This window comes from Tasmannia lanceolata, unplaced genomic scaffold, assembly GCF_043159265.1.
Source record: "Tasmannia lanceolata isolate RefF3 unplaced genomic scaffold, GAP_Taslan_0.1 ptg000007l, whole genome shotgun sequence".
Taxonomy (NCBI): Eukaryota; Viridiplantae; Streptophyta; class Magnoliopsida; order Canellales; family Winteraceae; genus Tasmannia; species Tasmannia lanceolata.
This window is the reverse complement of record NW_027518684.1, coordinates 18,055,972-18,081,871: the sequence shown is the minus strand read 5'-3', so window position 1 is coordinate 18,081,871 and position 25,900 is coordinate 18,055,972. Positions and strand designations below refer to the sequence as shown.

The window sequence follows — 25,900 nt, the reverse complement described above, 5'->3', positions numbered from 1 at the left end:
AAGGAAGAGGACTTGAATACCCATGAAACACAAAAACATTGTGAAAGTGACCAAATCGTCCCCCATTTTCACTTTCGTCTCTATCTTTCTTCTACTATGTTTTTAGGCAGTGATAAATTTGCACCCGTTTAACTTGTATTGGCGTTAAAAAGTGTTAAAGTCTGCCACATACCCTCCTTTAAGAGGGGTGTAAATTATCCTACACCGGGTGCAAATTTATCTTCGCAGCTTGTTTCTACTAAAAATGATGTCATTTTACTTTCCTTCTCATTCTACTTCTACTTCTACTGTGCATGCATCCAATCCAAATGGACCAGTTGGGGGTTCCACGCAAAAGCAAAGGATCCCACATCGGTAAAATGAAAAGGATGTGGATGAGTTATAAGGGAATGGGCATCCTCCCCTTAACGGCTAGCTTTTAAGGGTGAGTTCTACTCGGGTCACTACATGATCCTACAGACCCTAGATGCATTGCACTACCATGGAGTGAGACTTGCATATTAAATTGCATACTTGCAATTCATAGAGGTTATGCTATTTTTTATCACGGGCCTTTAATGTCTTACATTAAACTAGATGGTTTGTATTAGCTGCTTAGTTATTCAATTATCATTTATTAAGAATCATTGCCAAAGGCACCCTTAATGGCGGGAGACTCATGCACTGGGCCGCCCTTTTTGACTTGGTCACGGGTTTGAGTCACGGAAACAGCCTCTCTGCAGAGCAGGGGTAAGGCTGCGTACATCTAGCCCTCCCCAGACTCCGCAATGGCGGGAGCCTCGTGCACTGGGCCGCCCTTTTATTGCCAAAGGCACCCTTACCTACCTAAATTGACTCAGTTTTATCATGAACGGCTTCATGTCTTCTTGCTGAGATCTTGAACACTGATATAAGAAAATTGTTAATTTCATGCAACACAATACAGCAGTCTTAAATGATCGTTTGAGCTTCCTAAATGACTTGTTTCTTATGTAGGGGCTGGAGACTTCGAACTCAATTTTAGATAGCTATCGTGAGACCCTCAACTCCCACTCTCATGGCTCTAGCTGGTAAATAGGTTGATCACCCTGAGGAATTGATAACCAACTTATATTGACATTACTGATTTAGTGATTTACAAGGTTTGATTGGCTGTTTTGTGGGAGCCCATTGTGAGGAAGACAAATTAGATGGTAATAATATTTGAGTAGGCAGCAATTTCATTCCTCTACCTGCATTCCTTATGGGGGCATGTTTGGAGCTAAGTATTTTCTTTTCTTGAAAAATACTTTTCCTAAGCAATGAGAAATCCAAGGTTTCGTGGATTTTGGAATCCTGGAATAGATTTTTCACCAAAAAAATAAGGAAAATAAAAAACTTGGGGAGACCAGTTACTTTATTTTCCAAGAAAGTTTAGTTCTCATTTTTTCGGGGTGGAGACGTTTTGTTGCTCCTTTCTTAACAAGCACCCTCCCACACCATCCACCACCCTTGTTAGATATAGGATGGGAAAAGGTGGGTATGAGATTTTGGGTAGACCCTTGGTTAGGAGAGTCATGTCTGTGTCATGCTTTCCCAAACCTATTCATCCTAGCGATCAATAGAGAAGCAAGTGTCTGATTCCTTATATAGGAGAGGAGATGGTAGGGCATTTTGGATTTGGGATGCCTGACTTAGACGCAACCTAAAAGATGAGGAAATCAGTAGCTTCGCATCCCTTCTAGAGTCCATTCAGTCCTTCTACTGGTCCCCCTACCTTTTTTTATGAGAGAGTCAGGACCTCTCACTCTCAAGGACTATTTCCGTGTGTTCCTTCTTTTACAGGTTGAATGCAAGCAATGGGACAGCTAGTCGGCATGAAAAGATTTGGTAATCCTTAGCATCTCCAAGAATTATAGCTTTCACTTGGACTATGGTTATGTGGAAGATCAACACCTATAACCGGCCCAAAAGAAGAATATTTTACACTGTAAGCGAGTGTGTTTTATGCAGAAAGCATGAAAAGATACTGGATCACATCATGGTGGAATGCCCCTTTTCCTATCGTTTGTGGCAGGCTTTGATAAATTCCTTCAGCCTATCATGGGTGCTTCAAAGGTCGGTTAGTAAGATCTTTTCAAATTGGTGTGCAGGCCCGTTTGGAGAAAACGGGCAATCTCTTTGGAAGGTAATCCCTTATGCCCTCACATGGCATATTTGGAGGAAAGGAACAACTGCATATTCAAGGACAAGAAAAAGAGTTGGGAAGGATCCTTCTACATGTTAAAATTGATATAATCTCTTGGGGATAAAAGGATAGGGAAGGACCAAGCTATCAAGTGGGAGACATTTTGAGGGAATGACAAGCGATAGCACAAGAAAATAGACCAAAATCAAAGGTCTCTCCAAAATGGCAGCTGCCTCTAAACCAGTGGTTCAAAATGAATTTTGATGGAAGTGGCAGAGGCAAGCCGAGGCTAGCAGGGATTGGTGGAATCATTCACGACTCAAATAGAAGAACAATAATGTCATACCCTGGACCAGCTAGGTTATGTGAATCAAATGAAGCTGAAGCAAAGGCCTTACTATGGGGCATCAAATGGTATGTTGAAGCTCGGATTCATCCTCTCCTGATGAGGGTGACTCAACCAACATAATAGAATGGGCATCCAAGTAAACAAAAGGTCGTTGTGCTGCTGAAATTAGGGAACTCATTCGGATTGCTAATCCAACACACGAGAAGATCGCCTAACGAAACAACAAACATTTTGGCAAAACACAGAGTATAAAATCCCGTTATTTTTTTTTAAAAAAAAAAGAAGAGGAACTAATTGAGGACAAAGATAGCATAAAAAACATGATTATTCAATATTTTGCCAATCTTTATTCTAAGGAATATGATCAGCAGCCAAAACATGACATGTTGGTGTTTAAGGAGATGTCTTCAAAGCAAGGGATATCGTCGGAGAGGGCTTTTATTGAGGAGGAAATACGTGAGGCGGTGTTCTCTATGAAAATAGACAAAGCGTTAGGCGCAGATGGATTCTGAATGGCTTTCTACCGATACGTATTGGGTCATATTGGAGGAGATATTTGCTTTCATAGAAGAATTCCATATGAGGGGCCAGCTGAGCAAGGAATCAAACACCACATTTATTACTCCTACACCGAAGGAGGAAGGGGCAATCAAACTAAAAGACTTTAGGCTGAAAGAGTTGGGGTAAAACCTTGGTAGATATCAAGATTGGTCTTCTCATGTGGAGAGGAAATGAGAAGATTGGTCTTCTCACGTGGAGAAAAAATGAGAAGAGTACACCAAACTACAACTGCTTAGAATGTGGCAGTAGACACCCCATTTTGTCAAGTCAGGACTAATGATAGGTTGCTGCGATGACAAATCCTAGCTTGGGTGGACACCGTGTTAACAGTGGCAAGTAGTAATGGGTGAAAAGAAAATAAAGATCAAAGTTCAACCCTCTCCTATCGGATGGCTGAAAGTAAACTTTGATGGGTGCGCCAAGGCAATCCAGGTTGTGCCGGAATTGGTGGTATCCTACGGGACTCAAATGGTAGAGTGAGGTGCAGCAGGAGTGTGTTATTCAAACGAGACAGACGCATAAGCATTCCTTAGGGTTTTAATATGGTAAGCAAATGTGGGTGTCGGGCCTTTAATTGTAGAGAGATTTACCTAATGTATTGGCATGTGCAATAAACAAAGCAAATGGTCCTTGGAGGATAGCCATTAAAATTGCAGAAATCAGAGATCTTGTTTGCAAAATTGGACCACAACTCCATCATAAGAGAAGATCTGCAAATGAACAAGCACATAAATTGACTAGATAAGGGGTGGAAAAGCAAGGCGTAGAGATCATTAACTCATTCCAAGACGAAGAGGGACAGGTGAAGGAAGAACAACTGGGAGAGAAACCTCACTGTTTGCTACCCAAGAGATCCAGGAGCTGTTAGTTTTGATAAAAAAAAATAGGGAGACTGCAAGGCTTTAAATCAGGTGGGTCAGACCCGAATAACATTCCGGTCTGCAAGAGAGGTGCGAAATTAAAGGACTGTGCAGGATGTAGAAGAATTCCCAAAGGTGAGCCACAAAGTTGTTGCTGTATGTATGATCCGCGGACTTCTGGCCCTGGAAAGATGAAGAAAAACACTACGTAACAGGTTTACAATGTGATCGTCTCTGGGTTAGGGCTGAGTTTGTAATTCAACATCCACAGAGAATGGATGTGAGCCCTGTTTACATATGGGGCCACCTTGCCCCCGTTGATGTAATCTGGTTATGCCATTTAATAAAACTTGTTATCTTTAAAAAAGATAAATGTAAAGAAAAATCTTAGCTATATGTGATCTATTTTTTCGGTCATTTATGTGTAATCATCACTATTTGGAAACCTTTGGATTTGAGCTGTATAAACAACAAACTATTATTGTGAGGAAGTCTGTATGGTTCTTTAGACACAAATCCCAAATGGATTTCACCACTTCCACATGTAGGATGGCGATTCCAGATTATCCCATCACTCCTCATCTCAAGGGCCATGGAAAGAGCACTCACATAGATTGAGTACAAAACATATTTAATGGAGGGCCCATTTGCTTTTTAGAAGGTGATGGGTCCAATATTTCATCACTGATTGGTTTCGTTCGGATGGTGATGAGACCTATTCACAGCAAACTTTTGCTGGATACATTCCTGTAATTATAATATTCAATAGCATTTTTGTACTGTAATGAGCTATGTAAGAGCATCCACTACAGACGAATTAGACAATGGGAAAGAAAGGAAGTCTGATTATGTAATTATGTCACCTGCAATTCCATTTCATCTCCATTCAGCAGTGGAAATTTAACTTCAAAGCACTAGATGACGATAACATGGATGGAAATTATTCTTGTCCATTGATTATATATATGCAATCAAAAGATGTCTACTAGTATGAGATTAGTGTCTGCGTAGCATAGGACCTGTTTAGAGATGCATAGAGAACTGCCATTGGATGACAACCTCATGCATCCCATCATCTCAAACATACATAAGGATGGGATGCTTGGGTCACTTAGTAGAGGACAAGATCATATATTTTTATTGAGAAAGGTGATGATGAGCTGGTTCACCTGGTCTGGGAACTGTTCCTGAACAAAATGAGATCCTTCAGGCAGGTATACGATCTCCAACTCTGGGACATATTCTTTAACCTTTCCGCTCTTTATGTACTCTTCCATGCCTACGAATTTGAAGACATAATCCTTCTCGCCCATGACCAGCAATGCAGGAACTTGGACCTTTGGATCAGTTATACTTGATGCTTCCCTCAGAGACCTATGACAAGCCCACAAGCTATGTTACTACATTGTGTAATAGAGCTCTCTCTCGAGCAGAATATATAAAATTGACTGTGCAGTTCCAAAAGCAGTTCACTAAGGGAGTGGCATCTCAGATATGGTATGGGCAAACTTACCTATATGGAACCTGCAACGGTAAGCGGAATCCAGAATTCTCATATAAAGTAGCATAGGCTGTTAGATCTTCATCAGTGAACCAGTTGGGTAAAGGAGTGGATGGGTCTACCAAGTCCATGATCTCCTGATCCTTCCCAGCTACTGGAACTTCACTTCCAGAAAAGAGAATGTAGATGTTCCGCACTACTGTCTTGACATCGAAGCGTCCGAAATCGGCTTCAGCTCTTCCGGGCTCCTGAAAACATAGACATACCAACATCTGATTTATATGGGAACAAAAGAGGCAAGAGCTTAAATAATTATTTTATTGTCTTCGCTGTTGGAACTCTTAAATGTATTTTATTGTCTTCGATGTCGGCTTCAACACCAGCTTCACCCAAAATGCCTTATTTTAATTAATTATGGTGCAAATCTCTTACATGTATGAGATTAAATTAAATTACGAAAGTATCAATGTAGTAAGGACAGCGAAGACTCTTGGCAAGTCTTCATCTCTTCCATTTCTTTTTAAATGCTTGATTATAAGTGGGTGTCTAGAAACTATCCCTTGAATTTTGTAGAATCAACTTCTATCCTTTGTTTTTGAACTTTTGATAAGTATGTTGAAGATTACACAACCCCTGGGTTCAACTTTTTAAGCTTGAACTCATGGGAAAGGTTTACTTCATAGCATTATCGTAAAATATACCATAGAACCACTGGGTAAGGATGTCCTGAAAGGGTTCAATAACTCACTTCTAACTGGGGGACTACCACTTGGTAACACCAACAAGGCCTCATCTAGCTTCAATTTATTGTTAACAAAAACATAGGAATTGCCAAGTGCTCCAGTATAACTTTTTTTTTTTTGGATTGGTTGCTCCAGTAGAATCACTTGATGCTTGTGAAATAATTGGAAGAGAACGAAATGAGTTGGGTTAGCTATAACAGATACACCTGCTATTCTTGTACAGTATTTGTACATTATATGATGCATCTAAGTGGTAAAAGAAAGAAAAACTAGATTACCCGCCACCTCAAAATGTAAAAGCCTTCAGGGTAAAGATGATGAGGGAATGTATCAGGGCCTGGAACCATGAAGGGCACGCCTAATGTTATGACTCCCGAGACCCTTTCTGGATGGTGGAGGGCGAACTGGTAAGCGGGGAAAACCCCAAAATCCTTCCCTATAAGAAAAGCCTTCCTTGCCCATCATCATCATCATCATCATCATCATCATCATCATCATCATGTGTCAAAAGAATTCAAATGTTAGTTGCAATTAATTTAGCATAACCAAAAGAACATTAAGTCATTTGATTCAATCAAGCCAACACTCTGCAGTTTTAATTTTGGAGTTGACGATTAAGGAAGAAATATGTTAAAGAAAATTAGAGACGTTTTAAAGTATAAAAAGATCAAATAACGCCATCTCCAACAGCTTAACCTTTTGGAGTAATTGGTTGTTTCACATGGTATTGGAGCAAAACTCCTTGAAATTAAAAACTCCACATGTAATGGGGAGAATTAAAGTATAAAAGATTAAATAACGCCATCTCCAACAGCTTAAGCTTCTGGAGTAATTGGTTGTTTCACAAGACACCTCAACCAAATTGTCTACAAAGCATAAACCCCTCATTTTAATTTCTCTGTTATAACCCAATCATATTTTTCTCTACTTATCTAGTATCAACTATTAGTAAGAGAAAGAAAATAGAAAATGACAGGAAGTGAAGATGTTGTCCTTTTATTCTTTAAATTAACTAAACCTTGTAAACAGGTAATTCATCATAGTTCCTTGAATAATAAGGAAAGAGGTAAAGAGGGGGTGTTGTGATTACCTTTGGAATGGCTAAGGAATCAAGAATGGAGAGAAGATCATGGACAAGGTCCATCAAGGATGCTTTCTCTGGTTCAGGGGGCTCTTGGGAGAGTCCATAGCCTCTAAAATCGGGGGCGATAGCTCGGAATCCAGCATTGGCTACTGCTATCATCTGGTATCGCCAAGAATACCATATCTCAGGAAATCCATGCAAGAAAACCACCACAACTGGACCTGCTCAAAAGAGGAAATCAGTAAAGCTAGAACAGATTGGTAGAGAGAGAAGAAGAATAAGATTAAAATGAGTACCCTTTCCAATCTCAGCTACATGAAGCTTAAGTCCTCTTATATCTAGATGGGTGTGTTGTATCTCTTCCATTTTCGTCCCTCTGTATGTCAATCGAGAGGAGATGAGGGTACTCTTCTGTGAGGGAGAAAATAAATTCCAGAGGTGGTTTTGCTTTCGGTAAGTGTCGGTAAGTGTGTGAGAGACAGGTAGGTAAATGCAATGAACTTTTAATTTGGGTGGGTGTGCGATGAACAGATGGAAAGGTGCTCTTTTGTCTTCATGTGTTTTGTTTCACTCGGAAATTTACTGTTCCCCAATTTTGTTCTGGCAACTTTATCCAAATGACAGAGGATGGCGTGAACAGAGGGTATAGCAAGTCTAATGACAGCTCTTTTGAAGTATCTGTCTTAAGAATAAAAGGACTTGCAAAACCTTTGGCCGTTTGGATACGTGGATTTTAAAATCCCTGGTTTCTTCAAAATTGTGGGTAAGAGACAAGAGAAGAAGCGGGTTTTGACTCATCTTTTACTTCTCACCCTTCTTTCCTTCAGGATGAGAGTAGCAGATCTTCCCATATTTTCAGGTTTTAGATATCTCAGGATGTTGGAGAGATTAGATTTCTAAAATTTGGTTTTCTTACTTAAAATCCAAGAAACGCTGCCAAGACTGAAGCAACAGTTTGATCATGAACCCTCTTTTACACCGTTTTCAAACTAAAAACATGGATTCTAAAATCCGCGTATCCAAACAGCAGGGATTTTAGAAGAAGCGGACCAGCCATCGTTTTTGACTTCTTGCCCTTGTTTCTAACAACAAGAGAGTAGCAGAACCTCCCATTTTTCCAGGTTTTAGAAATCTCAGGATGCAAGAGAGATTTCTAAAACCTGGTTTTCTTACTTAAAATCCAAGAAATGCCGGCAGGACAGTGGCGGCAGCTTGATCATGGACCCTATTTTACACTGTTTTCAAACTAAAAACCTGGATTCTAAAATTCGCGTATCCAAACGGACCCTTAGTTTTTGTGATTTTTTTTCCTTTTTTGGAATGGCATTCTTAGTTGGGTGATCTGATCACCTTTAGAAATGATATCCCCCCTTCCTACGAAATGGATAACGGTTTCTGTAAGAATGGTTCACTGCTTGATGAAAAATTCACCTCCTTTAATGTTTTTCTTTGCCTTAGATTTTTTTTTTTTGAAAGGAAACAGTTTTATTTAAGGTATTTACTAGGGACCACCGTCGCATAAAGGCATTTCACAGCTGGCTGTTGCATGTGAGAGCAGCCACACATTCTCACTTTTCAGCAGATTTGGTCCTATTCATTTAATTCATCTTAGGTAGCTGCTCCTACGTGCAACAGCGATGGTCCCTAATAAAATCCCTTTATTTAATTGTTAAAAATCACAATACATAGGAAAAAAAAAGGGTGGCTCAGTGCATGAGGCTCCCACCGTTGCGAGGAGGGCTAGATAATGGGTACAAGGAGTCCCATTGAAATAGCAGTAACTACAAGCTCCCTGAGAATAAAAAAACCCAGCCCGCCAGTCGATAGTCAATGCTACTTAGATGGGCAGCTAGAAGTGTGGCCAGCCCCTTAAATTTCCCTCATCGCCACTGCTTGATCCACTGGGATTAGCACCATCTCTTTATCCTTCCGCCCCCTCTAGAAGTGTGGCCAGCCCCTTAAATTTCCCTCATCGCCACTGCTTGATCCACTGGGATTAGCACAATCTCTTTATCTTTCGGCCCCCTCTTTAGCTAATTTGTCAGTCTCTTCATTGGCTGATCACCTTTAGTTTTTTTGTGATAATGATGACAAAACTAGCCGATATGATTAAAATGGACATTTCTCTAAACCTAAATAGTCAATAATTACCTCAATATTAACTATAGAAAAGCTCATTGAATCTTAACTTCTGACTTCTAATTCTTCTTACATGGAGAGTGTCAAGATTTGTTCTTGGGGTGGGGCCTACGTTCCTCTGGCTAGAAGTTCTGGGTGAGATTTGCTCATTTGAAACTAGACATTCATAGGTTGGGCCAAAAAATGGTCGAGGTCAGAGGGGGATATTGGTTCTGCTCTAAGTACGGCTACCATAATTTAAAATGAAGAGGAAATTGTCGGCACTGTAGTTACGGAAAGCACAAGGTAGATCAAGGTGGTCTCCATCGTCAGTAGATCATAGTCCCAAATCATATGAGGGGTTTGAGGGGTTTTGGCCAGATTCTGGGGATATCTTAGCCGGTTTGGACGACGAAATCCCAACTTCACGTATATCTGGAAAGGAAGTGGAAGTTTGTAGGCAATGTTTAAAATCTTGTCTGGTCAGCAGAATTAGATGGAAGAATTTGAATCTTGTTGATATATGGAATCGGGGCATTCTTGGTCCAAATGAGATTCTCTTTATGTTTGACGGTAAGGATATGGCGTCCAGAATCTTGAAGATGGAAGAAAAGGCTCACAGCACCTTCCTTCTATCTCTGTCTGCGTGGAGCCCAGACTATATTCAAGAGGAAAGAACGTTCTGGGTTAATTACATCGGGATCCCCCTCCACGCTTGGGCAACTTCAACGGTAGAGGCCTTGGGAAGGTTTTTTGGAAAGGTCCTAGATGTAAGGATGGAAGGAAATCATGGTCAGTGTATGACCTATGCTTTGGCACTTGTCCTATCATCGGATTGGCATTTGATTAAACCTTTTGTCCATAATTCTTGTTTCAAAATAGGTGTAGAAATTCAGGCTTCTTCGCCTCTCAATCAAAGACCACCTTCGAAATCTAGTCTCAAGGATCCCCCCATGATCTCTTCTCTACCAGTGGTTCCTCCTATGGAACCGTTCCCGGTCCTTTTCAAATAGTCGTTGGCAACTTCCAACTCCCTTCGGGCCCACACCTTAGGTCAGCGGAGGAAGAGCCATTCTTCTTCTGAGCAGTCTAATGATTCACGAACCGGAGGTGGGATCTCAGGTCAGTCCGGTGGTTGTGGGTCGTCCTGAATCCATCTGGATCGCCCTAGTGTGATTGCCTCGGGGGGCTATCTCAGGGCAAACTTAGAATTCAAATTTCAAACTCATCGGTCTAATCAGATCGGGTTTCCCAAAGTTACAGAAAAAGCAAATCCTCTGTTGGAGTAGACCTGTCATTTTCAAAATCTTCATTGTCACCTCTGTTGGCGAAAGATGTATCTATACCGAAGATACCTATACCACCCCATATTGATGGTTCCGTTGGCCATGTGGGCCAGCCCTGCAGGAAAAAAGTGCGTCGTCGAATTTTGGCTAATTTGTTGAGTGAAAGCACAAAAAAGCGACTGGATCCCTCATGAGGAACACCTTAGAACATAAACCCAGACTACAAATACGAATCGTGAAATGATCAAGAAGTGCAAAATTTTGCAGCAAGTTTTGGGACATAAATCTGGAGGAGAGGTCTCAATTCTACTTTGTTTTAAGCTTGTGGGTCTGAGGAGATTTTTGAAATTGGAGCGTTCTGGGGAAGACATTAGAAAGAATTAGCAGTTTCTAGATCTTGTTAGGGGAAGCGTATTCTTTGAGCGGAATTAAGTACCTTCTTGACAAAGTGCCATCTGGCTCCTCGTCGTCCACATGCAATAAAAGGAAGGCGGCGGTATTCTCGATAGTGAGACTCCTCATAATTATCTTTGAGAGAAAGACAAAAGGTTACTATGATAACATACTGGCTCCACACGTTCATATATAAAGTGTGGGACCCTATTGGAAGTTATGGGCGGTTCCATTCCCATCAAGAGTAGTCTTTTGGTCATCTTCAAGAAGAGGAAAGGAAGCCACACCTGTAGAGATTAGTAAAATGAATCCAAGTGCATTTATCCCCCCCGGAAGTTCGGACCTTTAAACGAAGAAGAACGGAGACAATAGATTGTTCAATTTGGATAGATTACCTACAAGTAGTTAAAGTCTTGAGGTATGATGAAATCAAAGCATCTATTGAATCACCTTCCCCTGGAGAGATTGTCAAACACATCATCAAAAGACAATGGGATCGTTCAAGGAGGACTTCATGCAAAATGTTGAGGAGCTATTCCCCTTAACTGGCACTCATAACGTTAAGGAGATTTATATACCAGTTTACAAACTATCCTTCTTTAATAACCGATTGGAGGAAGAGAAAAGGTTGCATCGTTTCAGTTGGGAGGCTGATCAACTTTTGTATATTAGGACGTTAGAGGAGCTTATTGCTGTCAAATCGAACCTGATGGAAGAGGTACCTCTCCCTGATTTTGCCATTGTTTTCTTTTCTAAAGAGGAGGAATTAGAAGTTGAGGTTTGTAAAATATTGAGGATTTCCACTAATCTTTGCTTATCTTACAATCAAGCCTAATGAGTGTTATATAGAACACTCAGGAGGATAAACATAGAAACTAGTATCACAAGATTTATGGAAAGAGATTTGACAAGATATGAGAAGATAATCTCAATACCTAATCTAGCCTACCTACATAATCTTTCCCAATTAATCCAAATCAAATCTTGGAAGATGTGATTTTATTCTACCTAATCAAACCATAGTTGCCTAATCTAACTTATTGGTGAGATCTCACATATTCTAACATGCCCCCCCTCAAACGTATATGGATTGAAAATCGATATACGTTTGATTACAATGAATATCCAAAAAAAAAAGTAAAAATTTGCCAATTTTGTTGCATGTTGTCACGTTTGATGTCTGCTTGATGTATGTTGCCAATAGTGTTGAAGATGATGGCCGCCTGTTGTTGAAGAATGTGTAGCATTAAAAGGTGAGCCGCGAAGAGCGTCAATGAACTCGATTGGACTCAAGCCTGAATGGGTGAGTCATTAGGCCGATTAGAATATCGAACCTTCTGAAAATGAGTCACAATGGACCAATGCCGAAATGGGCAAGAAATGCGTCACAATGGACGAATGTCGGAATGGGTAAGAAATGGCCTCTATGGGCAAAAGAAAGCCTCAGTGGGCAGACTTCACTGGTCAGCTTGAGATACCGATCCTTATGAAAGAGAGAAATTGCTCTCTCAAGCACGAACCTCAAGGAGAGAGGCCCCTCAACTGAGTAGAGCTCCTATTTCAGGCACGCACCATAAAGATGTACCTCAACCGAAATAGGTGAAAGACAAAAATATAAAGAACGAGAGGAAAGAAATAGAAGAGAAAGCGACAAATAGCGGCTAGGAATGGTGGCAACAATTATCGACGAAAAATTAGACATTGGAAAAAAGTGTGCAAATATCAAATATGTGTTTTGAAAATGCAAATCCCTTTTTTTTTTTTTTTTGTGAAGGTGTTGACAGCAAAATAAGGAGACCGTGTAACTGGCACAAGAGAAAGCGACAAGCAGATGAGGGGTTATTGAAGGCAACCAAGAAAGTTTTGAAAATTAGATGGGAAAAGAATGCAAGGAGATTGAACAAGAATGCTAAGGAATTATGCTAAGGATGCAAGGAGATTGAAACTAATGAAGTTGGTAAGGAAGGTACTACTAGTGGTGTTAATTTGAGAAAGAGAATGTAGCCGGGTGGACGGCTAGATTGGCCGTCCGCCGGAAAGAGCAGCTATTTGTCTTGTGGTCACTCTAAGATCGTAGGCTTTGATACCATGTAAAAATATTAAAGATTTCCACTAATCTTTGCTTATCTTACAATCAAGCTTAATGAGTGTTTATATAGAACACTTAAGAGGATAAACATAGAAACTAGTATCACAAGATTTATGGAAAGAGATTTGACAAGATATGAGAAGATAATCTCAATACCTAATCTAGCCTGCCTACATAATCTTTTCCAATTAATCCAAATCAAATCTTGGAAGATGTGATTTTATTCTACCTAATCAAACCATAGTTGCCTAATCTAACTTATTGGTGAGTTCTCACATATTCTAACAAGGTTGGCTTTCTTATGAGAGATCCAAGAAAATGTTCATAGAAGAAGGAATGGTAGTAAGTAACTGTAGATACTGTTGGGTCTTTTGGGGGTCCGGATATATCCTAAGTTTGGGAGCTTTGAAAAAGATTGGGTTGTAATGGATTAGGTTGATGAAATTCAAGACAAAGCTTACGAAGATTTTGCTTCTAGGGTTATCGGATTATTTTCCTCTAACCTCCAAAACAGTGTACGTCGGACTATTGGTCCCCTGCTATGTACTTCTGTTTTGATTAATGAAAATTTGTTACTTCTCAAACGAAAAAAAAGGCACATTACAAAAGGAGGCATACCATGAAAAACAGTTGAGGGTTCAAGTTGACTTCTAGCTAGAAGAGAAAGCAACATCAGAACAAACTTCTTTTCTTTTTTTTTGGAATGATTACAGAACAAACTTCTGCAAGCCATATATCAATCTTTTTGACATCAACTGCGGATTATTTTAATCACATTCTGTATATGAATGGGATTAACACACTCAAATCCAACTGTTGATGATACAAAATTACAGGAAGGGATATGCAATGACAGGAAAGAGATGAAAAAACTGTTGATAAACATGTCAGAAACATGTATTATGAGGGAAGAGTTTCAGTAACTCCAGTTTCTTTAATTGCAAAATAGTATAATTGATCCTCCATTGGAGGGTAGAGCCTATGAGAGCCGAACATGCATTCAAAAAGGAAAGTTTTATGGTTTGTTGCTCTGAGCAACAATAGCAGCACTCTCTTCCTTCCCCAAAGCAACAACAGCTTTCTTTAAAATGGCTTCTACTGGCTGGTGAGAATTCTCTACTGCCTTAGAAATTGCTGTCCACCTCTCACCATGCTTTGGCTCAGCAGCAACACATCTCTTCAGGACATCCTTCTGCTGATCCTCACTCCCATGCTGGAGTTCAAATTTGTAATACAGAGCCCAGAAATCTCCAACGTCTGGAGCAAGAGTCACAGCCCTGTTAAACCAAATCCTTGCCTTATCCACCTTCCGGTCGTGCCAGAAAAGCTTTGCCACAGCCGCAATGACATGAGCGTCGTGGCCGCATCGCTTGAGCGCATCCCTGCTCTTGATTTTACGTTCAGAACGTGGAACCATCTCAATTGACGCTGCCCACAGAATCCCACTCGTCGGGCACTCCTGCAATGCCTTTGCCATCAAGATATCAGCTTCCTTCTTGTTTCCATGCCTGGATTCGGCTCGAACCGCGGCAAGCCAGAGTTCCGGGTTCCGAGCATTTCTCTTCCTGGCGATGGTGAGAACTGCTCGAGCTTTACTCAGCCCACTTGTCTTCTCCTCTAGATTCGCAAGTGATAGCCATAGGGGAATGCAACCAGGGCAATGCTTCAGACCTGATTCATAAGCTTCTTTAGCTTGCTCCAAGTGTCCCAGGCGGTCCTCTAGCTGGCCAAGCATCAGCCACAATTTGAAAAATGAGGGGAATAGTTTTAGTCCCTCCTCAAGGAGTCTTCTCTCTTCTGAAACATCCCCTAGCTCTCTCTCGACAATGACAGATTTCATCCACACCCTCTCTGTGCCTCCTCTTTCTCTGGCTTTCGCGAGAAGCATCCTTGCTCTCTTGGGCTCATGGTTCTCGAATTCAAGTTTGAATGCAGCAAGCCAAATTTCCTCAGAATTAGGAATTGCAGCATATGCTTCCTGTAGAATTGCTCGAGCAGCAGGGACATCTCCAGCAAGCCACTTTTCTTTGGCACCCATCAACCACAACACCTCGGCTTCTGGACGGTAAGTAACAGCTTTCCGGAGCAGAGCATCGAGAGACTCCCTCGTGCCATGGCTCTTCTCAAGCTGAGCTGCCTTGAGCCATATACTCTTCTTGGTGAGGAATACAGTTAGTGCGTGAGCATAAATGGCTCGAGCGGTATCAATGGACCCTCTCTTCTTGCATTCCTCTGCATCTGCAACCCACGTCCTCTTTCGATCTTCGTCCTCCACACCAATGCCAATTGTGTGATGTATTATAGCTTGACATGTCACGACTGATCCAGCTCGTTCGGCAGCCTCTGCCTCCTTCATCCAAGCTTCTCTATCAATCTCTAACCCTTCTCTCTGCAGAGATCGAATAGCCCTATCAATAATCTTTGCAACAGTAGCTGTATTACCATTAGCCTCTTCAAGCTTCGCAGCTGTAATCCAAATAGCTGGCTCCTTCTGAAGCTTCTCCCTCGCCTTGTTCAAAACCTTCTTCGCTTGATCATATGTTTCTAACCTCGCAAGCGCGAGCCACAGCTCAACATGCAAAGGGCAACATTCCACAGCCCTCTGAAGCAAAAGCCTTGCATCCTCCTCATTGGCGAGTTCCACGACAGCCTTCCATAGTCTAACAGAATCAGGGATGTGCTCGAGTCCTTTCCTCAATACACGGCTCTTGTTCCCGTCATCATGCTCCAGCTTCGCAGCTTGCATCCACAGCTTCACTGAATTCGGGATCGCCTTCACCCCCTTGGCTATCACACCCTTAGCTTCATCAGGGCTAGCAAGCCGACACGCCTCCAACCACACATCCTCGTTCTTTGGGCACTCCTCACACCCTTTCTGTATCAACTGCCTCGATGCTTGGATCTTCCCCGCGACTTCCTCCAGCCTCGCAGCTGCAAGCCAACCTGGTGGGTGTTTTGGGTTAGTCTGGGTGACCGATTTGAGCAACAGTCTCGCCTTCTTGATATCTGAAATCTCCGCATCACTCGTGATCTTCATGCTCTTAAGGTCGGTGAGATACCCCTTAGGATCGACCACCGTCAACCCTGATACAGAGTCTGATAATCTATCCAACTTCAAAGATAGAACAGTTCCTCTCCCTTCCCCAACCGCAGTCAAATCCGTAACCGGCGTCTGAGCCCATGGTGTCTCAGTCCCGCCAGCAGCCCGACTCTTCGGATCCAGTGCAGTCACATGCTCCTGCTCTTGCCGAGCCTTCTCCAACAACGTATCCGGCACTGGCACAAAGCTCTCAAACCGCTTCTTCTTGTTCCTCAACGAATAGTCCCCTATCTCTGGAATACTATCCCATTCCTGTGCCGAAAGAGTATAAAGCTTACGCTTCAGATCCGCAAACTGTTCTGTAATCTTCGGATTCGATGCCCGGTACTTCTCAATCTCTTGCTTCAATCTCGCCTCTCTCCGGTCCTTCCTCCTCAAATCCATCCGCTTATCAATGCTCTCCCAGACAGCATCAGCTTCCCTATCATCCTCATCATACTCCGCAGAAGCAAAGAGACCAACATCATTCCCTTCAAACTCATCAAACTTCTGGTTCTCATCATACCCCTTATCTTCCGCTTCTTCTTCCTCCTCGTCTTCACGACCACCAGAACCTTTGCCCCTGCCCCGACCAATGCTGGTGGGGCCCGCACCACCACCGCCAATAGTGGTGGAAGAGCGGTCGGGGAGATCAGGGGCTGCTCTCGCGGGCCCGATATCGGACCGGGTGGTGAAACCGGTGGCACCTCGGCCGAGACCCGCGACATAGTTGGGAGGGGGTTTGGTGTTGAGGAATTCAAGTCGGGGTTTTGGAGGGACTGGGGCTTGCATTCCGCCTAATAGGGGGAAATGGAGAGTTAGGGTTGAATAAGAGCCGATTCCAAAATTGGAGATTGAAATGGAATCATAGTCATCGATCAAGCGTCTTGATGACAGGAATAGGCGTTGGATCGTGACGGGGACACCTGATTTCTCTTGAATGGCGAGTTTTAGGGTTTGGAGAGAAGTAGAATTAGGGTTTAGGTTTAGAACTAGGGTTTCGTTGTCAAACAATTTTACAAAAACCATGATGATTGATGATGATGATGATGGAGCTCTTTGTATGCCTAATTGTATAAAGCAAGGGAGATGAAAGAGTTTTGGGAATCCCTCTTACCTCATTTCTCAGAAAAAAACGAGATTCAAATGAACACCTTCACGTGGAATTCATTCCTGTATAATGAAAAAGCAATTGTCTACGGCCTTCAATGGCTAAGCTTCTCTCGTCCATAAAGAAAAGTTGTAGGAGGAGGAGGAGACATAAGGGGGGCGAATGAGTATTGCAGAGGGGGTGAAAATCTCATGTCCAGGAAGAGGAAGAGATATAGAGAGAGAGAGAGAGAGAGAGAGAGAGAGAGAGAGAGAGAAGCGGTGGGTTTGCGTGGGTTTCACGGAAAATAAATTTTCCCGGGGCCCACGTGTGAATATGTGATCGGATCCGTTGATCCGGTGGGAGACCACAAATCGCTTCCATAGTAATTGATCCCCACTTTCTAGGATGATCCAAACCGTTCATTTGATGGCCCGACACATGAACAGTTTGGATCATCCTATGAAGTGGGTCCACAGTACTATTTGAAAAATATTGGACTACAATAATGCCCATAGGCCTCTCTGATTATTTGGACATGGCCCCACTAAATTAACTATCCAAATCACAAGCATTCATGCACTCCTACGCTCTTACGATGCCTCATTGGACGTTAGATCCTGCAATGGCTATTTTTATAACTATTTATCGATAAGTCATTAAAGTAGTTTAGATATGCTATTAAGTCATAGTTTAGATGAGATTTTATATGGTGCAAGGGCTTCCAACAATACTGTATGGGTACCGCCCTTCATATTTGATCCAACAGCAGCTCACTTTTTGAGCTTTTTGAGGAGCTGCGCAGATAGAATGTGGAGAAATTATATGGTGGCCGCCCTTTACATATAAAGGGTGGAGAGAGAAAATATCAAGGGGAAAGTAAAAAAAGTTGGTTTGACGTGGATCAAAAATAAGGGGGAGAGTTTTTTCTCTCTCTGCCCTTGGTGGTTGACGGCCGGCCACCATATAAAAACTCATAGAATGTGATATATAAGAAGTAGGGCTGCAACTCGGGTGGGGCGGGGCGGGCTTTCCAAAACCCTACCCTCGCTGATATATAATATTGTGTCAGGTTGGGTCTAATTTTATTTTTATTTTTTATTTTTTATTTTTTGTGAAAACCCAAGATTCATATACCTGACTCCACCCAAGATAGTTTCTCGGGGTGGGTCGGCTTTCTATTTTATAGTGTTGGATAGTGACTACTTTTAAAGATCGTAACAAGAAAACAAATTTTGACACCAAAATTCTCTAAATTTATGTCATCAAGCGTGTAAATTTAAGGAAACTATATTTTCACATCATAAATATGACCACCTTAATGAAAACAATTATATCAATATATTGGAAAAATAATTTGATATGGTTTTTTTTAAGACAAACATCAAATATAAGAGCATTTTTTTTCCACAAAAAGTTGTTTACAATTTTTACACATGAACATTGCTAGTTCTTTGCTCTAATCCATCTTATTTCTTGGTCGTCTCTTTCTCTAGAAGGTAGATTTGTTCTGCCTCTGGTATTGCCAACATGATTGCCTTCATGCTGATGTTCATTTCATCAATCTTTTCCATTAGTTTTTCATTTGTAAACAAACATGCCAAGGAAGACCCTGTGGATTGTTTCCCTATGTTATTCAAGAGATAATTTGCTATGTTATTCAAGAGATATTCAAGAAAGTTAAAGTACACCCATATGAGTCGGGTCGGGTTTTAGGTTTTGAGTTTTTTTTTTCTTTAAGGGATTTGCTAGCGTCCGTCACAGAAGGGATTTCGCGGATGGTCTGTTGCATCTGACAGCAGCCACCTCGTGAATGAAGACAAAATCTGCTGAAAAGTAAGCCTCTGTGGCTGCTCTGACATGCATTAGACCATCTGCGAAATGCCTTTTGTGACGGATGCTAGCAAATCCCTTTATTTAAACCTGGCCCTACCTAGGGGTGTGCATTAATCGGTTAAAACCAAAATATCCGACTGAACCGAATTCAGTCGGTTATTTCGGTTCGGTTAAATGGTATTTCGGTTTGGTTTCTATTTGTAATAAATTTCGGTTTTCGGTTTCGGTGTCAGTTTTTGTTATAATAATTCGGTTAGGACCGAAAAACCGAATGGGGAGGATGGCTGTTGTCTCCTTCAAGGTTTTTTTTTATTGTTTTACCAAATTTCAGCAAGAGAAGCAATAGAGAGGCTTCTCGATAGGTGAAAGACAAAAAGGGCTATATGTTACTTTATCATCAATCACGCTTTATTTGATTTTTTTTACCCTCTCACATCACATCACTCTCTTTACTTGTCGGAAGTACCCACTTATTTCATCACTACAACCTCATTAATTTATTCTCACCACAATTTTTGTCCAAGACAGTTGCAAGCCATTAATTCATGCCCTCTTTTTTTTTTTTGAAAAGTTTGGACTCGCGTAGAACTCACTGTTCGGTTTGAACCGCAAAAACCGAACAACCGAAATCACCAAATCGGTGCTGTTCGATTCGGTTCATCACCAAATCGATTCGGTTTCAGTTTGGAAATTTAAGTAACCGAAAAAATTTCGGTTTGCTCAATTCGGTTAATTCGGTTTGGTTTAAACCGAATACTCACCCCTAGCCCTATCCAAGATTGAGTCGAGTTTTTCAATCTAAAACCCGACCCTACCCAAGACCCAAAATTTCTAAACCCGATCCATGTTATTTTCAGGCCGCGTCGATGCGGGTTAGGTAAAACCCAACTCAAGTTGCACTCCTATAAGAAATAAGAAAGGTAGGGGTGGGAGTTATAAGAAATATTGTAATAGTTTGAGCTTGTTATTGGACTTTGGGTTTTGTGAGTATTATAAGAGGTAGTTCTAAACATGGTTTTAAATTTCGACCGAAATCCGAAATTCGATTTCGGTGGAGACCGACACCGAAATGCATCAAAACCGAAACGGTCATTTATTTCAGCCGAAATTTTCCAAAATTTCAGTTTTTCCAAAATTTGACCCAAAAAATATGTTTTTTAATATTAATTTAATATTTCACCGAAATTTCGACCGAAATTACCGAAATTTAGACCGAAATTACCGAAATTTTGGCCGAAATTTAATATTTAATAAAATATTAGTTTCGGGTCAAGTACCAGATTTCGACCGAAATTTCAAAATTTCACGGTCCGAAACTGGTACCGAAACCGAAATTTTAAACCTTGGTTCTTAAGAGGATTATGGTAGGTTTGGTTACAATGATTTTATAATCAACTAATGTCAAACCTAGATTTTATAAGCTAAAACATGGATTGTATATTTTCAAGGAGAAATTATATGGTGCCCAACTGTGAAGTCCCTTGTGGGCGGTACCACCCTTGATGTTTGATCCAACACCAGCCTCTTAAAAAAGTGGTCTGCTGATCGAGGGTGGTAGCGCCCACAAGGGACTTGACGGTCGGGCACCATATAAAAAATCTATATTCAGGATTATAAAATCCAGCTTGATTATAAAATCCTTGTATCTCGATTGTTTGAGATTGAATCCACGTCCACATAGCGTTAGCATCACTCCAAAGAAACACACAATGGAGTCCACGTCCACAGAGCATTAGCATCACTCCTCCAAAGAAACACACAATGAGAGGTGTTAGAACCTGAGAACTTACTCCAATCAAACAATCGCATTAGCATCACTCCTCCAAAGAAACACACAATGAGAGGTGTTAGAACCTGAGAACTTACTCCAATCAAACAATCCTGAGCATCTAAATTTTTTCCCCATTTAATCTGGATTGTTGCTTTAATCATCCATATGTTGGCCAGAGATCAAATGGCAAGGAATGTCTGACAAAACTGATTTCTAGGACATAAAGCAACTACATGGGAGGCCAAAGGCAGAGATCATGTTGAATCAGATGAAGACAAAGATTCAATCAAATTCATCACTCCTAGTGGCAAGTCCATCTTAAGATCTTGCTAATATTTTATTAGATTTTTTGCGAAAGAAGTCCTCTGCTTTGCTCTATTTGTAAAAACAGTCTTATAGTTTGAAAATTTGCAAGTAGAATCACTTTCGAGAGAATTTTGCAAATCAGGTCACACCATCAATTTGTGACCAAATTACCCATGGTAGATTTTTTCTTGACTGACAAAAGACCAAAATGTCCTTATGTGTGAAAAGATGAAAATTACCTTATAAAAGACTAAAATGCCCATAATGCCTAGTGATGTTTTAATAGGGTGGTTCCAACCATGGTTTAAAATGTCAGGTTTCGGACCCCTGGAATTTCAAAATTTCGGCTGAAATCCGGTACCACAAAGAAAAGGGTATTTCATTTAATATTAAATTTCTGTAAAATATTAAAATAATAAAAAAAAGGTTTTTTGGTTTAAATTTCGGGCAAAAACAAAATTTCGGCCGAAATAAATGACCGTTCCAGGGAAAGGCCATTTCGGTGTCGGTCTCCACCGAAATCCGAAATTTCGGTCGAAATTTAATACCATGGTTCCAACCAACTCAATTCAATGACATGCATCGGGTGGAGCACATAATTTTGCCTCATGTTTTGATGGGGTGGGGCCATTTTTTTTACACCCATGTATAAGAAACATAGCAGTATAGAAATGATATTCCATGGGTCTTTCATCTTTTTTACAAGGTAATTTTTTGTCTTTTTTCACGTGTATTGTATAAGGACATTTTGGTCTTTTTCAGTCAGTAAAACAAATATAATGTGGGTATTTTGGTCACAGATTGATGGGATGACCTGATTTGCAAAATTCCCTCAAATGTAAAGTAGCTTACAAATTGTCAAACTGGATGACTCTTTTTGCAAATAAAGCAAAGTAAAAGACTTCTTTTGCAAAAACCCCAATTTTGTTTCCATGTAATAAAAGAGAAAATCACGCTCAGGCACCCTATAAAATCTCTGTAATAAAATAGCAAGTTTAGAAATTAGCATGTGATTCAAGGCTTCCTTTTCCCTGAATTTCCTCAGCCGACAGCTAATAAATAGAAATTGACTAACCCAACGGCCAATAAAATGCTTTCCTAAGCAAAAGGAGGATTGAACCACTCAAAAAATAAGCAAGAGAAAAACCCATTTCTAATCTCAAAATCCCCTCTCCAAATCTGGAAATTGGTCAGACAAAACAAAACCAATTTAACTTCTCCATTAAAATTCCCTGAAAACGCTTGTTTAGCATAAAAAGGAAAGAGGGAGGTCAAAATCATAGTACCATAACCCATAAAAAAAAATAAAAAATAAAAATCATTGTACCTCCGTTGCTTCCCAGAAAAGGCCTACTTGATACCGAGTCATATAACATATTACACAAAGTCTTATGCCCCTCTTATGTTCTTCCTTCAGATCTGGAAAAACACCCTCTTTTCTTCTCTGAATTCTAAAGCTGAGAAGGCCCAGAAAAATTCCTTTCTTATTGTCTTTGTGAGATGGGATTGGCTGATCAAGGGAATGAGGATGGGAATGGAAATGGGTTTCCTAAATTTCCTTTGGGAGGCAAAGGGAAATACCAGAAAATGGATATGGAACTCACACAAGGAGAAGAAACCCAACAACATCAACAGAATAGTAGCAACAAATATGTGTTTGCCTGTGCCATATTTGCTTCTCTTAATTCTGTCCTTCTTGGCTATGGTATTCTCTCTTTCCTTTTTATCTTTTCTAGTCTCTCATCTGTTACTTTTGTAAACCACACCTTTGAAAAACCCCTGTTAAATCAAAATATCTCTAAATACACAAAATAAAAGATCTTCTGTTTAAAAACCCATCATGTTATTCTTCTTCTAGATTCAGTATTACACTTGAACAGCTTTTCCCTTTTTCTTATCCTTTCTCAAGACCATATTTGTTACTTATATTTTTGTATATGGTTGGATTTTTGTCGATCGAGTGTTGAAATGGGCATCCTGATGCATTATCTCGGTGGTATTTCGCTAATGGGAATTACTCATTTGGGGAAATGCCAAGTAACTCTGTTTGTAATCTGTTTCTGCTTGATGTTCAACACAACTCATCTTCCATTACAACATCAACGCTTTCCCCGTTCTCTAGAAATGCAAGATCTTTAGTGATTTGTCAATGGGGTTACATCAAATGTTATCTTTCATGCTTTTTTACATCAAATATGGCTATAGATGTGAGATCTGAATAAGCTGCCAATGGTATTAGTTAATGAGGAATACCCAATTGGGGAAAATTGGGAACAACAGCTTTGTAATTCTAGTCAGTCTCCATACTCTCTTGTTATACTGAATAATTTGTGAGTTAATCGGTCCTTAGAATCTGAATCTCCAATCTGAAGCTTGACATTTAATCTGCAGATGTAGGTGTTATGAGCGGAGCGATCCTTTTTATTCAGGAGGATCTCCAGATAACAGAGGTACAAGTAGAAGTTCTCGTTGGATGTTTGAGCATTGTTTCACTTTTGGGTAGTTTAGCAGGTGGAAGAACCTCAGATGCCATTGGTAGGAAATGGACCATGGGTTTTGCTGCCATAGTTTTTCAAATTGGTGCCGGTATAATGGCTTTTGCACCATCGTTCACGGTATTGATGGTTGGCAGACTTTTGGCCGGGGTAGGGATTGGCTTCGGAGTTATGATTGCGCCAGTATACATTGCTGAGATATCACCATCAGTTTCCAGAGGAGCACTCACCTCCTTTCCAGAGATTTTCATAAATATAGGGATCCTTCTTGGTTATATCTCAAACTACATGTTCTCGGGACTTTCAGTACATATAAGCTGGAGGGTAATGCTTGCTGTGGGAATTCTTCCATCAGTCTTCATTGGGATTGCTCTATTCATCATCCCAGAGTCCCCAAGGTGGTTAGTGGTGCAAAATCGAGTTGAAGAAGCAAGATCTGTGCTGTTAAAAATAAACGAGAATGAGTCAGAGGTGGAAGCGAGACTAGCTGAGATACAGGAAGCTGCGGGGACTGCAAATCCAGAGAAGAAACATGAAGAGAAAGCTGTATGGTTTGAATTATTAAGGCCTTCTCCAATGCTACGCCGAATGCTGATAACAGGGTTTGGGATCCAATGCTTCCAACAGATCACCGGAATTGATGCTACTGTGTATTACAGCCCAATGATCTTCAAAGACGCAGGGATCCAGGGTAAGAACGCACGTCTTGGCGCGACCGTTGCTGTTGGCTTTACGAAGACTATTTTTATCCTAGTTGCGATTTTACTGATTGACAAAGTGGGGAGAAAGCCACTGCTGTACGTGAGCACAATTGGGATGACTACTTGTTTATTTGGATTGGCCCTTGCTCTATTTTTCATCGGACATGGAGTGGGATCAAGAGAAGTTGGGATTGGACTTGCAATTTTGACAGTGTGTGGGAATGTTGCATTCTTTTCGGTGGGCATTGGCCCTGTTTGCTGGGTCTTGACGGCTGAGATCTTCCCTCTGAGGCTGCGTGCTCAGGCATCATCTCTTGGAGCAGTGGGAAATCGAGTTTGCAGTGGCTTGGTTGCCATGTCCTTCCTTTCCTTATGTCGTGCCATTTCCGTGGCAGGAACCTTCTTCATCTTTGCTGTTCTTTCAGCCCTCTCTGTGTTTTTTGTGTACTTTTTTGTTCCAGAAACGAAAGGAAAGTCGCTGGAGCAGATAGAGTTGCTATTCCAAAATGAAAGAGGATGGCTAAAAGAAGAATTGGAACTCGGGGACGTGGAGCATCTAGTGCAAAGAGAATAAACTTTTTGCTGGTTTGACGACTCCAAATTTCAGTCAAAGGTTTTGTAGCTCTGTCATCTCCTGGTTTTTCATTGTGTTAGTGCAAGACCTGGTCAAGGGAATGCACCTTTCCATGTGTTTGAAGTCCTCACCTCTCCAATGAAAGTGCCACCTAGTTTCAGCTGTGTAGGAGAATGCTGCCATGTGTATGGGTTATAGGACAGAAAAAACAATAGAATTGATTGCATTTTATACCCCTGCAACTCATGAAGGGGGATAATCTATAAGTTACTCTTCAGCAGTGTAACTGACCTTATTCAGAGCCTAATATCTATGAAGTTGAGAAATTTAAAAGATCTGAATTTATAATACACTTTCTACAGGCAAATAGAAATGAGCAAGCTGAACTAGTTTTCGTGTGATGCCTCACAGACTTATTGGAAGAAGAAACATCCATTTGAGAATTCCCTTGCTCCTAAGCATAACAAAATGTGAATTTAGATTGGCGCATGATGAAGTCGACAAACTGCAACTATCGCCAGCAAGCTTTCAATGCACTTCAACTTCATTTGTGTGTCTTCTTAGGTTTTTGTTCACCTGTAGTGTTTAATCTTTAAATCACCACCCTAGTTTTCAGTCATGCAAAAAGTGTTATGCATTTTTTTTCTCGTTTTGAATCTGTATCTTAAATTATACTATTGAGAAAGCACATGTTACTGTGTTAATTGTAGGAATTAAGACAACAGACTATAGCAGCAAGAGAAAAGGGTTTCAGCGCTCGAGCACCGAAACGGGGGGGGGGGGGGGGGGGGGGGGTTGGGGCATTTTTTGGTGGGATCCAAAGCATTCATTGGATGGGCTCTTTCATGGATAGGGTGTCCACCAAAAATCAGCTCCATTGGATCACCTTAGGGTGTCCATTTGTGGGCCCAAAAAATG

General features: G+C 40.9%; 3 protein-coding genes across 3 annotated transcripts; 1 reads left to right on the top strand and 2 right to left on the bottom strand.

The window, feature by feature from the left end:
• Positions 1-4,733: 4,733 nt before the first annotated feature.
• Positions 4,734-7,720, bottom strand: LOC143882160 (epoxide hydrolase 2-like). Its single transcript, XM_077385605.1, has 5 exons — positions 7,541-7,720; positions 7,251-7,465; positions 6,439-6,609; positions 5,430-5,665; positions 4,734-5,290 (listed from the first exon to the last, which is right to left on the bottom strand). Exons 1-5 carry the CDS (start codon positions 7,608-7,610, stop codon positions 5,044-5,046), a joined length of 939 nt encoding a protein of 312 aa, XP_077241720.1. The 5' UTR covers positions 7,611-7,720; the 3' UTR covers positions 4,734-5,043.
• Positions 7,721-13,802: 6,082 nt separating this feature from the next.
• Positions 13,803-17,540, bottom strand: LOC143882158 (protein STABILIZED1-like). Its single transcript, XM_077385601.1, has one exon. It carries the CDS (start codon positions 17,236-17,238, stop codon positions 14,146-14,148), a length of 3,093 nt encoding a protein of 1,030 aa, XP_077241716.1. The 5' UTR covers positions 17,239-17,540; the 3' UTR covers positions 13,803-14,145.
• A 4,950-nt stretch (positions 17,541-22,490) lies between these two features.
• LOC143882159 (Major facilitator superfamily protein) lies at positions 22,491-25,686 on the top strand. The gene is made up of 2 exons (XM_077385604.1): positions 22,491-22,917; positions 23,604-25,686. Exons 1-2 carry the CDS (start codon positions 22,713-22,715, stop codon positions 24,980-24,982), a joined length of 1,584 nt encoding a protein of 527 aa, XP_077241719.1. The 5' UTR covers positions 22,491-22,712; the 3' UTR covers positions 24,983-25,686.
• The last annotated feature ends 214 nt before the right edge of the window (positions 25,687-25,900 follow it).

Bases quoted from the DNA above. Each gene is read 5' to 3' on its own strand.
- LOC143882160 (XM_077385605.1), bottom strand. From the start codon at position 7,610: ATGGAAGAGATACAACACACCCATCTAGATATAAGAGGACTTAAGCTT. The intron at 6,610-7,250 runs GTAATCACAACA...TGGGCAAGGAAG, and splicing joins ATTCCTTAGCCATTCCAAAG to GCTTTTCTTATAGGGAAGGA. The intron at 5,666-6,438 runs GTAATCTAGTTT...CTATGTTTTCAG, and splicing joins TTTACATTTTGAGGTGGCGG to GAGCCCGGAAGAGCTGAAGC.
- LOC143882159 (XM_077385604.1), top strand. From the start codon at position 22,713: ATGGGATTGGCTGATCAAGGGAATGAGGATGGGAATGGAAATGGGTTT. The intron at 22,918-23,603 runs GTATTCTCTCTT...TTTAATCTGCAG, and splicing joins TTCTGTCCTTCTTGGCTATG to ATGTAGGTGTTATGAGCGGA.
- LOC143882158 (XM_077385601.1), bottom strand. From the start codon at position 17,238: ATGGTTTTTGTAAAATTGTTTGACAACGAAACCCTAGTTCTAAACCTA.